At 36.1% G+C, this 14,341-nt stretch overlaps 1 protein-coding gene across 1 annotated transcript; it reads right to left on the reverse strand.

Moving 5' to 3' along the window:
- Positions 1-6,309: 6,309 nt before the first annotated feature.
- On the reverse strand, positions 6,310-9,557 carry LOC113309954 (probable 2-oxoglutarate-dependent dioxygenase ANS). Its single transcript, XM_026558480.1, has 3 exons — positions 8,969-9,557; positions 8,543-8,864; positions 6,310-6,768 (listed from the first exon to the last, which is right to left on the reverse strand). Exons 1-3 carry the CDS (start codon positions 9,451-9,453, stop codon positions 6,502-6,504), a joined length of 1,074 nt encoding a protein of 357 aa, XP_026414265.1. The 5' UTR covers positions 9,454-9,557; the 3' UTR covers positions 6,310-6,501.
- Between the last annotated feature and the right edge of the window lie 4,784 nt (positions 9,558-14,341).

Below are 14,341 nucleotides of genomic sequence, written 5' to 3' on the forward strand. Positions count from 1 at the left end.
GATCACTTGAAAATTGCTTTGAATCTAATAGTGTGTGAGAGACGGCTATTGTCGTCTTCTAAGAATGTTTCAATGATTGAAATGGGAGTTTAGAAAAATTAACCATGATTGGATATAACACAGTATGCGTACTTGTATGATAACTGTTGCAAGTTAATCAAAGTCCGGGAACCATAGTATGCATACCCGTACGCGTACTGGTTGGTTAGTTGAAAGTCCGGGAACTTAGCATGCATACCCGTATGCGTACCGACGTAACAGTTCAAGTTCGAGAATTCAACTGATTTTGGTGGTGTACGACAGTATGCGTACCTGTTCACATACTGGCGAACCCAGACCAAGTCCGGCTACTTTGGTATGCGTGCCCGTTTGCATACTTGAGTGGGTTATGTTCTAAAATCGAATTGTTCATGAACTAATACATTTATAAATTAAGGAATGCAATTCTTTGCAAACCATGGCTATAATGTTCATGAATTGATTCGAGTGAATCAAAATCGATTTTGTTTCAATTGTGTCTTGTATACTTCTATGAGAATATAAACAATTGAACAACTTTATAACTAGTTTCATTTGAGTCATTTGAACTAGTTGGGTTAAGATGAACAAGGTTGATATGAAAGTGTTCATATGGCTAACTTTGGTTAACTATTGTTGATCCAACAAGGTGTACATGTTTAGGTACGATTACTCATATCTAAATGAAGTCACTTTTGATTTGTGTATAACAAGCTAAGTTCGATCTAACGTTTGAAAGATATTAGCTTGAGTCTAATCAGTTTTTCATCTAACGGTGAATATTTAATGCTTTGTTACCAAGGTAGCATTGATTGCAAACCCTGATTTGAAGACTATATAAGGGAGAACTCTAGTAACTGGGAAATAGAATCCCCACACCTCTTGTGTGATACTAGTTGCGACTAGGGTCGATTCTCCTTTAACCTAGGTTTTTCTAAAACCATTATATGTTAACGACTTAAAGACTTCATTGGGATTGTGAAGCCATACCCAACTATTTTCTCTGTAGTTGCGTGTTCTGATCTTGCTTTATTTTATCGTCTTGAGTACTATCTTCTCTAAGATTTTCTCGAGATGTAATCTCCGATAGGCAAGATAAAAAGTAGTCACAAACATCTTCGTCTCATCGTTTGTGATTCCACGATATCTTGTTTCGCTACCATGCGATTAAGATTATTGTGAGGTGATTGATATTACTAGGCTGTTCTTCGTGAACATAAGTCCGGCGTATCAATTGGTGCCTGTTTACCTTGATTTATCAAAAGACGGAACAAAATTCATAGGTATTTATGTGGGAGACAGATTTATCTATTCAATAGACTTTTTTGTGTGAGACAGATTGGTTTATCAAGTCTTCGACTTTGGGTCGTAGCAACTCTTAGTTGCGGGTGAGATCAGCTAAGGGAACCAAGTACGCAGATTCCTTCTGGGATTCAGAGGCGTAAGGAACGCGATTGTACCTTGATCAATGTGTGATTGGTTAGGGCTCAACTACATTCCAATCGCAAAGTTAACTTGGAGTAGGCTAGTATCTGTAGTGGCTCAATACAGTATGGTGTTTAAATCTGGACTAGGTCCCGGGATTTTTCTGCATTTGCGATTTCCTCGTTAACAAAATTTCTTGTGTCTGTGTTATTTCTTTTCCGCATTATATTTGTTTATATAATTAAAATATCACAGGTTGCGCGTAGTTCTATCAATTAGATAATCCAACCTTCGGTTGTTGATATAAATTGATTGACACTTGTGTTAGAGCACTGCTCGGTCGAACTCGCAACCGTTGCTATCTCAAGCTTGTTTGTCAAGTTTATTTTCCAAAACTATAAGTCTTGATTTCTAGTCTACTTATAGCTAAGTCTCGGATTATGATAGAAAGGGTAGTTGAGCTTTAGACTTCACATCGTTCATTGATTGAAGACGAAGAACTACTAAGGGGAGCTTGTGAAACTTCATCAACAAAAGGTATGTGGAGACTTGAACTCATCCATTACTCAAATATTAACCATGATTGGATATAACACAATATGCGTACTTGTATGCTAACTGTTGCAGTTATTCCAAGTCCGGGAACTATAGTATGCAAACCTGTATGCGTACTGGTTGGTTTAATGAAAGTTCGGGAACTTAGTATGCATACCCATATGCGTACTGGCGTAAGTTCATGTCCGGAAACCCAACTGAGTTTGGAAGGTATATGTACCCGTTCGCATACTAGCGAACCCAAACTAAGTCCGGCCACTTAGGTATGCGTACCCGTTTGCATACTTGAGTAGGTTGTGTTCTAAAATCGGTTTGTTCATGAAATAATATATTTATATAATAAGGAATGCAATCTTTTGCAAACCTTGGCTATAATGTTTATGAATTGATTCGAGTGAATGAAAATCGATTTTGCTTCAATTGTGTCTTGTATACTTTTATGAGAATATAAACAATTGAACAACTCTTGAACTAGTTTCATTTGAGTCATTTGAACTAGTTGTGTTAAGATGAACAAGGTTGATATGAGAGTGTTCATATGGCTAACTTCGGTTAACTATTGTGGAGCCAACAAGGTGTACACGTTTAGGTACGGTTACCCATGTCTAAATGAAGTCACTTTTCATTTGTGTGTAACAAGCTAAATTCGATCTAACGGTTGAAATATATTAGCTTGAGTCTAATCAGGTTTTCATCTAACAGTTAATATTGAATGCTTTGTTACCAAGGTAACCTTGATTTGAAGACTATACAAGGGGGAACTTTAGAAACTGGGAAACCTAATCCCGACACCTCTTATGTGATAGTAGTTGCGGCTAGAGTCGATTCTCCTGCCAAACCCAACTATTTTCTCTGCAGTTGCGTGTTCTGATCTTGCTGTTTCTATCGCATTGAGTACTATCTTCTTTAATATTTGCTCGAGATTTAATCTCCGATAGGCAAGATAAAAAGTAGTCACAAACATCTTTGTCTCATCGTTTGTGATTCCACGATATCTTGTTTCGCTACCATAGGATTAAGATTATTGTGAGGTGATTGATATTACTTGGTTGTTCTTCGGGAATATAAGTCCCATATATCAATTGGTTCCTGTTCACCTTGATTTATCAAAAGACGGAACATAACTCATAGGTATTTCTGTGGGAGACATATTTATCTATTCAATAGACTTTTCTAAGTGATACAGATTGGTTTATCAAGTCTTCGACTTTGGGTCGTAGCAACTCTTAGTTGTGGTTGAGATCAGCAAAGGGAATCAAGTGCGTAGAGTCCTGCTGGGATTCAGAGGCGTAAGGAACGCGACTATACCATGATCAGTGTGAGATTGGTTAGGGCTCAACTACATTCCAGTCCGAAGTTAATTTGGAGTAGGCTAGTGTCTGTAGCGGCTTAATACAGTGTGGTGTTCAAATCTGGACTAGGTGCCGGGGTTTTTCTGCATTTACGGTTTCCTCGTTAACAAAATTTCTGGTGTCCGTGTTATTTTTTTTTTCCGCATTATATTTTTTATATAATTGAAATATCACAGGTTGTGCATAGTTAAATCAATTAGATAATCCAACCTTTGGTTGTTGATATAAATTGATTGATACTTGAACATTGGTCGTTGGTACCGTTTAAGTTTTTTCAGGCTTGCTGATTTCTATCCGTTTGATTTGCTGATTACATTGTGAAACAGAGATACAAATCTTGGATATATTTCCATTGATTGAGTCTGACTGTCTAGTTGATTCTCTTGGAATTATATTGGAGTTTGTCCATACAGATTGCCTAAACAAAATATTGGGTGAGGTTGTTAGACCCCCACTTTTTCAATTGGTATCAGAGCAGGCAAACACGTTTAAGAACTCATAAGTCTGTCTTTGTAGCAATCTGACTCTATGGACAGAAGTGTTATCTCTATAAACTTACCACCAGTCTTTGTTGGATCAAATTACTCATGGTGGAAAATTCCTATGCGTGCTTTTCTTCAAGATCGTGATTTTCAAACATGGGTACGTGTTGTTAATGGCTATGATCCTTCTGTTGCTGCAGAAGGCGATGTAACTGTTCCAAAGGATATTGGTAGATATGAACCTGGCGAGATTCTTGCTGCGAAGTAAAATTCTGACGGATTAAATGCTAGCATACATGCCACTGCCCCATATCTTAGAAACTGTATTCGAAGGAAATTCCTCTGAGAAAGAAGCTAGGCTTCAAAACCTATGTTCTGATTGGGAAAACCTTCGTATGGCTGATGGAGATTCTTTTGATGAGTTTAATCACAAAGTGTCTGAAATTGTCAATGCATTTTTTTGCGTTGGGTAAGACTATTCCTGAAAAGGACATTGTGATGAAAATTTTCAGATTGTTGCCAGCCAAATACGATTCTAATAAACATGCTCTCGTTGAGGGAAATAACCTTGATACGCTTTCCAGAAATACTCTTGTTGGAAAGATAAAAATACTTGATCTTGATCAGAACACAGTCAGAACATCTGTGTTCAATGTTGTGACCAACTCAAGCGAATCTTCTAACTTGTCTTGGGATGATGAATGTTGTTCCAATCATGCTGATTTTGATAAACCACTGATTACACAAAAGATCAAGGATATTGTAAAAAAAAAGCAAAAGATGTGTGAAACGTCTCTCTCCGATTAATGCTTCAGATGATTCAGTACAAGAAAAATCATCCCATGTTGTCAATATCTTGCATGCTTCCGATGTGTGCAATGAACTTTCAGCTCTTGCAACAAAAACTTCTTCCTACTCAAATTTTGATTCAGAGTTTGAGTCTGACACTGAGATTTTTTAGTTCCTGGATTTGTGTGAAGAATTTCACCAAGAAAATCTCTAACTAAAAGCTTCACTGGAGAAACTTGAATCATTGCTTCGGGTGAAAAATCTTGAGATAGATTGTCTTAATGATGAATTCTCCAGGACCCTATCTCTGAAAGAAAAAGATATTAATACTCTTAAGTGTGACCCGCAAAGGTTGTCTGGAAGTTCTGACAAAATCTCAACAATGTTATTCGGCCAGAATTCTTTTGGAAACACAAATGGTTTAGGGTTCAAAAGCAAAACTGTGAGCACAAACAAGTCCTTTGTTCCAGCCGGTTTTGAGTGATGATGTTTGTTGTGATAAACAGGAGGCAAAATAAGCAAGACAATAAATCTTCCTTGATTTGTTCGTTTGTGGAAATGCAAATCATGTCCAAGATAAGTGTTGGAAATTCAAGAGGAACAACAAAAGGATTGTCAAGCTTCAAAATGACATGCAAAAGATGGATCTGGCCCTGGGTAATCAACAAGGTACTCCTGAAGAATAGAAGAAATCTAAGAGAACCAGATTCAAACGAGGTAAGAAGACTGTTTATACAACAAACCTTTCACTATGTGATAAAAGATGTGAGCATTCGGCTCACTCCGTCACTATCTAATTCTAGCGACGTCTGCATCCTCATCTTTAATTGAGAAAATGAGGATTGCATCAAGGTTGCTCAAGTTTTGTATAATTGTTAATGTCTTATTTTTTATGTTAAGAAAAGATCTTCTTAGTTAAAATAGATAATGGATCATGAACCGTGAAAGACTTTTTCAAAGCTCTTCTAGGGTTTGGCTGTCCATTGATCTATTTATATTCATCTGTGATCAAAATGCCTTCACTTCTTTTACCTTTGAAAGATACAGTTTAATGGCTCCTGTAACTAGAGGTACCACAAAAAGGGATGCAAGTGAAGCAATTAATGTGTATCTCTGTGAAGGAATCAAATCCTCAAGGAAAAAGAACGAGAGATCTACAAATGATGAAGAAGGTTCTTCCTCTAACTGCCTCGTGTATGTTTGTCATTTTGATAATAACTTTAGAGGTATGGTGAAGGATTTCATCAACAAAAAAAATGATTTAAAATCTCAAATCATTTCTTCTTTAGAAAAGATAGCTCACTATGAATATATGTTGTCTCTAACAATTAAAAATGAGGGACGTCTATTAAGTGAAATGAAGGACGTCTATTTAGTGAAATATAACAGCCACAATATCTTGTCAAATTAGGGTCAGGATTAAAAACACAAGTTTAAGCTACATTGTTTTCCTCTAAAGAGGAGCGGAAACTGGAATAAAACTACAAGAGGCGCGTAGTATGATTCTCTGAAACACCTAGTTCCATTTTTTGAAGGAACCATGGGTCATATACAAAGCTGAGTCCTATTTTTGTTACCTGTATTACTTCATCTTATAAAATCACAATGGACATGGTAATCAACTGTTTTAACCTGGAATTAACATCTACTGTTTTCTACTTTGTCCATAAGACCAACACAACAATAACTATGACTTCAAATCATTTTATGCTTGCAGTTGGATATACTGAATATACATTTGTGTGTACCAGATAGTAGCAAAGGGAAATCAGGCAGAGAAAACAAAAAACCATACCCCATTAAACACAAACATATATCAAACATAAATATCCGCTCTCTCCACCCACAAGATTGCTTCATTCAGCTAAGAAGAAGAATCACTACTGTTGGTTAAGTAATAGGGGATCAATTAATAGGAAATCAATATTTCTTTTTCCTTCGGGGCCTTTGGAGTACCAATTTGAAACATATTCTCCATATACAACTTCTTTATATCTAGCTAGAGTGTCCTTGTCTACAAGCTGAGCAGCTGGTGCAATTCTCCTAATCTTACCTGGGTCATGAAACGTCCCCACTGAGAGCCGCGCTCGATGAGAATTGCTTACAGCCCGATGTACTGCGCTTCGGTACTTGCCATTGGTCATAATCTACAAGCAAACCAAATGGGTTTCATTAATCTGGTTCTTATTTAATGAATAATAAAGCACAGCATTTCCCCTTTGTTGGCTCAATCAGACAGGATCATGAAATCAACGGCCTTCCATGAATTCTTCTCACTATTGATAAACATCGCATCATCAGCCAAGTGATCTTGTAGGAGGAAGTAACTATAAATACAAGATGCATCAACAAAATAAAGTGTAAACTCTGATACCAACAGATAGGGGTAGGTTTGGTGGAGGAAACGGCCGTGATGGTGTGCAGATCCCAACTATAGAAAACCACAGCGCCTATGCAACTCAGCCAAGAGAAGCAGCAACAGGCAGGACATTATACAAAACGTTGAAGCTTATGATTTATGAATCTCCTATGGGTTTCCTCGTTTATTATGGCCCTAAACCCAAACAATTCAACTATTAGTGTCCCTGGCAGACCTAAAGTTGATAAAGTCAATGCATTCCCAACCTAGACCTAAAAGACTTACAAATGCAAAATTGCTACTGTAATATACATCACAACAACAGCCCTCTCATACGCCCCCAAGTTCGACTGTACGAGAAGAATAAGGAAACCAAAATGAGCACACTACTTCGGCTACTTACAAGAATTTTCAAAGTTAAAACCTGCAGCATAAGAATGTTAGGGGGAAACCTCTACTAACACATGGCCCACCAAGTAGTGTTTTGAAGAGATGCAACTTTCCACCAGGGTTGGTGTTAGACCCTAGTCAGTTGGCATACTTATGGCGCCACATGTATCCGACAAAGTGGAAGACAAGACAATGCCAAAGAGTTACGCAACATTGGGTTGGATGTCAAAGATTTGAATGAAGGACATGGAATTGATCATGGCATGATCAAGTACTTGCTCAAGTCAAGAGAAAGGCTTGGACAGAACAAGGAACGCAATGATGCGCCGAAACGTGCTACTATAGTTGGACAGCAGTCAGGGACTCATTGGCCAACTAGTTATGACGGATGCTGCACAGGTAGGCTGTACAGAGGTGTTATGTGCAAGATGGTTTTACACAGATGACAGAGTAATGAGAGGACTTGGGATCAATCATAGACTCTTTTATGACTGTACTGGGATGTTCTAACCACCCAGGACAAGTGTCAAGAGTTCATGAAAGTGGGATCAATTATGAAGCTTTATGGTTGGTTTTATAACTACCCCTTGAACAGATGTTTGTCAAAAGCTAGTGCCCCTTGCTGGTCATTCCTTCTATGTATAAAGACACCTAAGGCAATTGTAAAAACATAAAGACACAGTAGTCGCAAAACTTAGAGAGAGTTAAGCGTTACTTAAGGTAGTAAACAGCCACTTGTGAGCCCTTTAGGCACAACTTCTTAACGCAAGATGGTGGCTTTTTTGCGTTAAAGCTCAGGTGTATTGCTCATTTGTACCTGATCTTTGTGAAATAATTGGCATGCAAAACCCCTCTCTTTCACGATATGGGGTGTCTGTGGAGATGAAAGAGAAAGTAACGTCTTCCATAATTTCTTGATGCAGCAGCGACACAGTGTGGTTCTTGGACTAGTCTATCCCACAGAGTGTAGCCACATATACTTCACTAATGAAATGCATACTCAAAATCCATCAACTACTGGATTATATGGTGCACCAACGAAATAACACTACCACAACTAGATTATGGTGTAACAATTCACATGTCTATACTAATAGGGCCCTGACTCTAAGCCTCACTTGTTCCGAGTATATCACTGAATCATAACATCAAAACGAACAAAGAAAAATTACCTCGGTTTGGTCAGCCAAAATGACAACAATTGCATCAGACACAGGCTGAACAGTCACCCATTTTTCGTCCTTCAAAACCTCAAGACCCCCAACATCATCTTGTATCAAAAGAGTTATGGCACCTATATCAGAATGTGACTGTAACCCCAGAGTAAGTTCTGGCTGCGGACAAGGAGGGTAATAACTGATAGTTATATTCTGATAAACCTCTCCAATTATATGTTCGATGCATGAAGATTGTAAACCTAGATTTTCAGATATCATGCTCATCAACTTCAGCGCAAGTTCCTTTATTTGATTACTATATTCCTCCACAACTCCTCTGTCGAAAGTCAAACATTACATCATGGGATAAGAATGAAAATAAATAAATCAAACATTACATCGTGCATGAAGATTGATTTTGAGGTACTTTGAGACCAATACCTATAATTAGTAGGAAAATCTGGCCATCGATTAGGGTTTCGACGAGATAATGGAAAAGTATGATGATCAAAATAATCTCGCCAATCCAAGACACTATCTTCTTTGACTAGCATTCGACTTCCATATCCTTCCGAAGCAGCAGAATTTGGATCACAAGAATACTTAGATTTCTCTGTAATTGAACACTCGCTAAAGAAAGTCAAACCTACGTCAATCATATCTTTGATTAGTGAATTTGAAATCCCATGATTTGTAATTTGAAAAGCACCCCAATCACTACAAGCTCGACCAAGTTCTGCACGCACATCGTTTGAATGTTGCGGATTGAAATTGAATAAATCAATAATGGGTATGTTGAGAGAATCTGAGGAAGAAGTTGTTATTGGTTGATGAGGTCGATCCTGTGGTGGTTGTATGTACTGAGATGGAACATGAGTGACACCAGTTTCAGATAAGGTTTGAACTCCTGATACAAAGACCTCCATTGATTGAATGAATCAAAGGGGAATTAGAGAAGACGATGGAGGGAGGATCAGCAACTAAGAAAATAGCCTTTCCTCCGAGTCTGAATCGCAAGATTAGTCATGACACATGATTCACTTTAATACTAGAACGCGGCTGCCACGATGGTAGAAGCGACCGAAAAAAAAAAGCGAAACAAATAACTATTTCGGACGGATAGCATATACTTCCGTGTTAGGAAAACTGATATTTTCATAGTTTCATTTTTGACTAAAATAGGTCAAGTTGAAAAAGTGAAAGTATCACTTTTCAAAGGAAGAAAAATTAAAAGCAAAAAATATAATTTGATCTTTTTTTACCTGGTCTCATGTCTATTTGGTCTTTTCAAAAATTAACTTTTCCATTTGATCCACAATTATTTAAAAATATTAAAATATATAAAGTATTCTTTCTCTCTCTTATTATCTTCTTTATTTTTTCTACTAATTTCTCTATCTTCTTAACTTTAATAAATAAAAACTTATAAATGAAATATCTCAAGATATAAGTCGAAAATTAATAAATTTTATATATTCGGAAAGCCTTCGACGATAGCTTTCCAACGAGTACCATTGTCGTTATGTTTCAGAGCTTTTAATTTTTTTTCGGTATAATAGTAGTTCAATTCCGAGAATGAACACTATTTTTGAATATGGTAGTTCATTCTAGTTCTAGCAGTTCATTTCGTAAAATGAACTCGTATATACTAGCAATTTATTTTGTACAATAAACTCATAATAGTAGCAGTTCATTTCGTAAAATGAACTCGTATATACTATCTATTTTTTTGTAGAATAAACTCATAATAGTAGTTCAATTTGATGAATGAAGTCGTAATGATAGTTCATTATTATAGTTCATATTGAAGAATGAACTCGTGATACATGTTCTTAATTTCGAATGAACTAATAATAGTTGTTCATATTGTAGGATTGATAATTCATGTTGTAAAATGAACTCGTAATAGTAATTAAGAATGGTAGTTCATATTGTAGAATGAACTCGTAATAGTTGTTCACTATGGTAGTTCATTTTATAAAATGAATTCGTAAACGGTTTCATATTGTAGTTAGAACCCGTGATAGGTGTTCATATTGTATAATGAACTCGTAATAATAGTTCATTATACCAGTTCATTTTGTAGAATGAAGTCGTATGGTAGTTCATTTTGTAGAATGAACTCGTATGTTATTTAGTACAAAGAGTTTACTTTTTGGAATGAACTAACTAACATGATAGTTCATTAAAGTAGTTGTTTTGTAGAATGAACTCGTATAATAGTTCATTAAAGTAGATCATTTTGTAGAATGAACTCGTTGGAAAGCTATCGTCGAGGGCTTTCCGATAAAATTTATCATTTTTGGACATATGGTTCAAAAGATATTTAAGTTTTAAGTTTTTATTTATTTATTTTTATTTAGAGAGAGAAAAAAGAGCAAAAAAGGGTATTTTTGCCACTATCAAAGGACTGTGACATCATTGATGACATCATCTCCCGTGGGTATTGTCCATCCTAGGACCAAACAATAATTTTTTGGACTAAACAACAATTTATATTTTTAAAAAAGACCAAACAGACAGTTGACTGAGTCAACTGGACCAAACTAACTCTAATATATTATTCTTAGGACCAATTGGTATTTCCTACAAATTAAAAAGGTTAAAGTATCATTTTTCTAAGACGGTGTAAATGCATCTCTTTTTTTGAAACGAAGTGAAAGTATCACTTTTCCTAAAATGGAGTGAAAGTATCTTTTTTTCTGAAAATGAGTGAAAATATCACTTTTGCTGAAACGGAAAATTAGTTGATGCATAAACCAAAATATGGCTGCATAATGTGTTATGCATCCTTTGTGGTGGTTTACATAATAATGAGTATGCATTCAATTTTCGAAAATTGTGCCTAAAAGGATAAACACTTCCGAATTTTTCGTAAAAACTCTAAATTTGATATTGTTGTTTGTACTCATTGCGTAGATTTTTTTAAAATCTTTCCAACGAGATAAAATTTGTAAAAATTCCAAGGCACAAATTTTTAGATATGTCATATTCTAGTTTGCTTTCCAATTATACCCCTGAAAAAATAGGATACATGAAGAGTTATAGTAATTGGACTAAAAAGGAGGGGTATTTTGATATTATCAAGTGCAAACTACCAATATTTTTATCTATTTGAACATTTGCGCGAGGTTTCATTTTACAAAAAAATGTCCATCAAAAGGACTCCCTTCCTTCAGACCCTCCGGTCGGTCGGTCCAAATATATACGTGAGTTGGTGTGTAATGGCCCAGAGTTCAAACAACTTTAAAATGTGTTTCATCTAGCTTTTGAACCTATACGCAATGAAAAGTTCAGACCTCAGATGCTGATTATTTGAATCAAACCGTCCCATTTACGATTTCTCATGATATGCCGAACTGTGATGATCACATCCCATCGTACATTCTACCTTCGAATTTGGATTGTTGACCGTTTAACACGATGTCATTGGCGACAATAAATTGTTGATTGAACTAGTGTAAAATAGTATAAATTTAAGAGGATCAACCTCTGGATCAATGTAATCAATATCGGCCGTATCGGCCGATATATCGGGGAAATATCGGATATCGGCCTTGGAGCGGTAGGATAAGCATTGTATCGGAGATACAATATCTTGGCGATAATATCGTCTGATATTAGACGAAACGTTATTTCCTACGATAATCCGGTACCGGTTCCTCTAATAGTTTTAGGTAAAGAATAAGGGCATTTTAGGTTTTTCGTGGAAGGGAAGGGATAAATCCCTAAACTCGATCCAAAATTTAGTTCTTCAGTCGAAAAAAAGCATCAGTGAACTGAAGTGAAAGGAAAAGAAATTGTATTCTTCATCAGTTCTTCTTCTCAATCATGTGCTTCTTCTCAATCTCATCAGTGAGAATCTCAATCTAAAGAAGGAACTTTTGGTTACATCTAAATTTCAGAGATTGTTGGCTTTTAGAAGGTTAGGGTTTTGAATCTTTTGATAATTAATTACTCTCTTTGTTTGCTTTGATTATCATTTTTTTGTGTGATTAATGGTTGTTTTGGTATGGGTAACATGTCTTTCGTATACATGCAGTTTGTAGGGTTTAGTTTGCATGTCTCTCTTAATACAATATCTTGGCGATAATATCGTCCGATATTAGACGAAACGATATTTCCTCCGATAATCCGGTACCGGTTCCTCTAGTAGTTTTAGGTAAAGAATAAGGGCATTTTAGGTTTTTCGTGGAAGGGAAGGGATAAATCCCTAAACTCGATCCAAAATTTAGTCCTTCAGTCGAAAAAAAGCATCAGTGAACTGAAGTGAAAGGAAAAGAGATTGTGTTTTTCATCAGTTCTTCTTCTCAATCTCATCAGTGAGAATCTCAATCTAAAGAAGGAACTTTTGATTACATCTAAATTTCAGAGATCGTTGGCTTACAGAAGGTAAGGGTTTTGAATCTTTTGATAACTAATTACTCCCTTTTTTTGCTTTTATTATGATTTGTTTTGTGATTAATGGTTGTTTTGGTATGGGTAACATGTCTTTCATATACAGGCAGTTTGTAGGGTTTAGTTTGCATGTCTCTCTTAATACAAAAATTTGGGTTTTTTATTCAAGTACTTGTTCAGAATATCCCATCAAATTGTAAAATGACATCAATTTTTTTTCGAAAAACTATAGGAAAAGCCATCAATTTGTATTTTACTTAAAGCATAACATAGTTTGTATGTTACCAGGGAAGCATAACATTGTAAAAGTCATCAATTTTTACTTAATCAGGTGGGTTTTAGTTGATTGGTTAATTACTCTGTTTTTATAATTGGTTGGAAGTCTGAAACAACAGATTGGTTGGAAGCTGGAACTTGGAAGTCTGAAACAACAGATTTGAAAAAAGTTGAAATGTTGAATAACCATAACATAGTTACTGATTCAATTTTTTTTTTTTTTATGTTTTAGGTTTTGATTATGGATTCTTCTAGTGCATCCAATGCAAACACCACAAACTCTACATGTGGTGGCTATAAAATTATAGTATCTAAATTTGGAACCGATATTATACCGATATTTGAACGACAATATCCCCGATATAAAGTCGTACCAGTGTATCGGTCCTGGCCGATATAAACCGATATCCGATATTAACTACACTGCTCTGGATTATGCAAAAGTAGAAAGAGAATATAACTCTCATCCAGAAAGTAGTACAATGTTAAGATTACACAGAAAATGCTTAACCTCTTAATCTTCCCGGATGGATATTTATAGTATTCTTAAATTCCCTTGAATCCTCTGACATCGTATACGAGCGCAATTTTGACTTCTGCATCACTCTTGTATGCTGGATCCGTACACGTGTCATTGATTCCCTTATTACTTCAGGCGTCATTTTTTTTGGATTCGAGCTAACCTTGGCGGGGACCCACTTGCTATCGGCACTCTGCTTCGTCTTCCGGGCAGCCACTGTACCTCCACAACGACATGGGTCACCACACTCTTATACACCACCAACACATTTGTCACGAACATAGAAGGGGATAGAGCTATATGCATTAACCCCTTTGTCTTCATCAACATCACTTAGTGCCAGGGGTCATCACCCACCTATGCCAATACTGCCAGGCATGATCGTTTTCGTATGCGTCAAAAATAATATTACTTTCTCACTACTCAAAATTTGTCATATAATAAGGGCAAGAAAGGATAGTTCCCACATAGAGGACTTGGATTCTTATAGGTTTTGATTTCTTATGGCAAACAAGGGGGGGTTTTCTGATTTTTATATAACAAAAACTAAAATAAAAGTAAATAAAGAAATATAAACAAATCAAAGATGTGAAGATATTGGTCAAGGATTAGTTTTCATT

Source organism: Papaver somniferum, chromosome 1 (assembly GCF_003573695.1).
Source record: "Papaver somniferum cultivar HN1 chromosome 1, ASM357369v1, whole genome shotgun sequence".
Classification (NCBI taxonomy): domain Eukaryota; kingdom Viridiplantae; phylum Streptophyta; class Magnoliopsida; order Ranunculales; family Papaveraceae; genus Papaver; species Papaver somniferum.

Coding starts and splice junctions, on each gene's coding strand:
- LOC113309954 (XM_026558480.1), bottom strand. CDS start 9,453: ATGGAGGTCTTTGTATCAGGAGTTCAAACCTTATCTGAAACTGGTGTC. Junction 8,865..8,968: donor GATTTTCCTACTAATTATAG/GTATTGGTCTCA, acceptor GACTTTCGACAG/AGGAGTTGTGGAGGAATATA. Junction 6,769..8,542: donor TTTTGGCTGACCAAACCGAG/GTAATTTTTCTT, acceptor GTTTGCTTGTAG/ATTATGACCAATGGCAAGTA.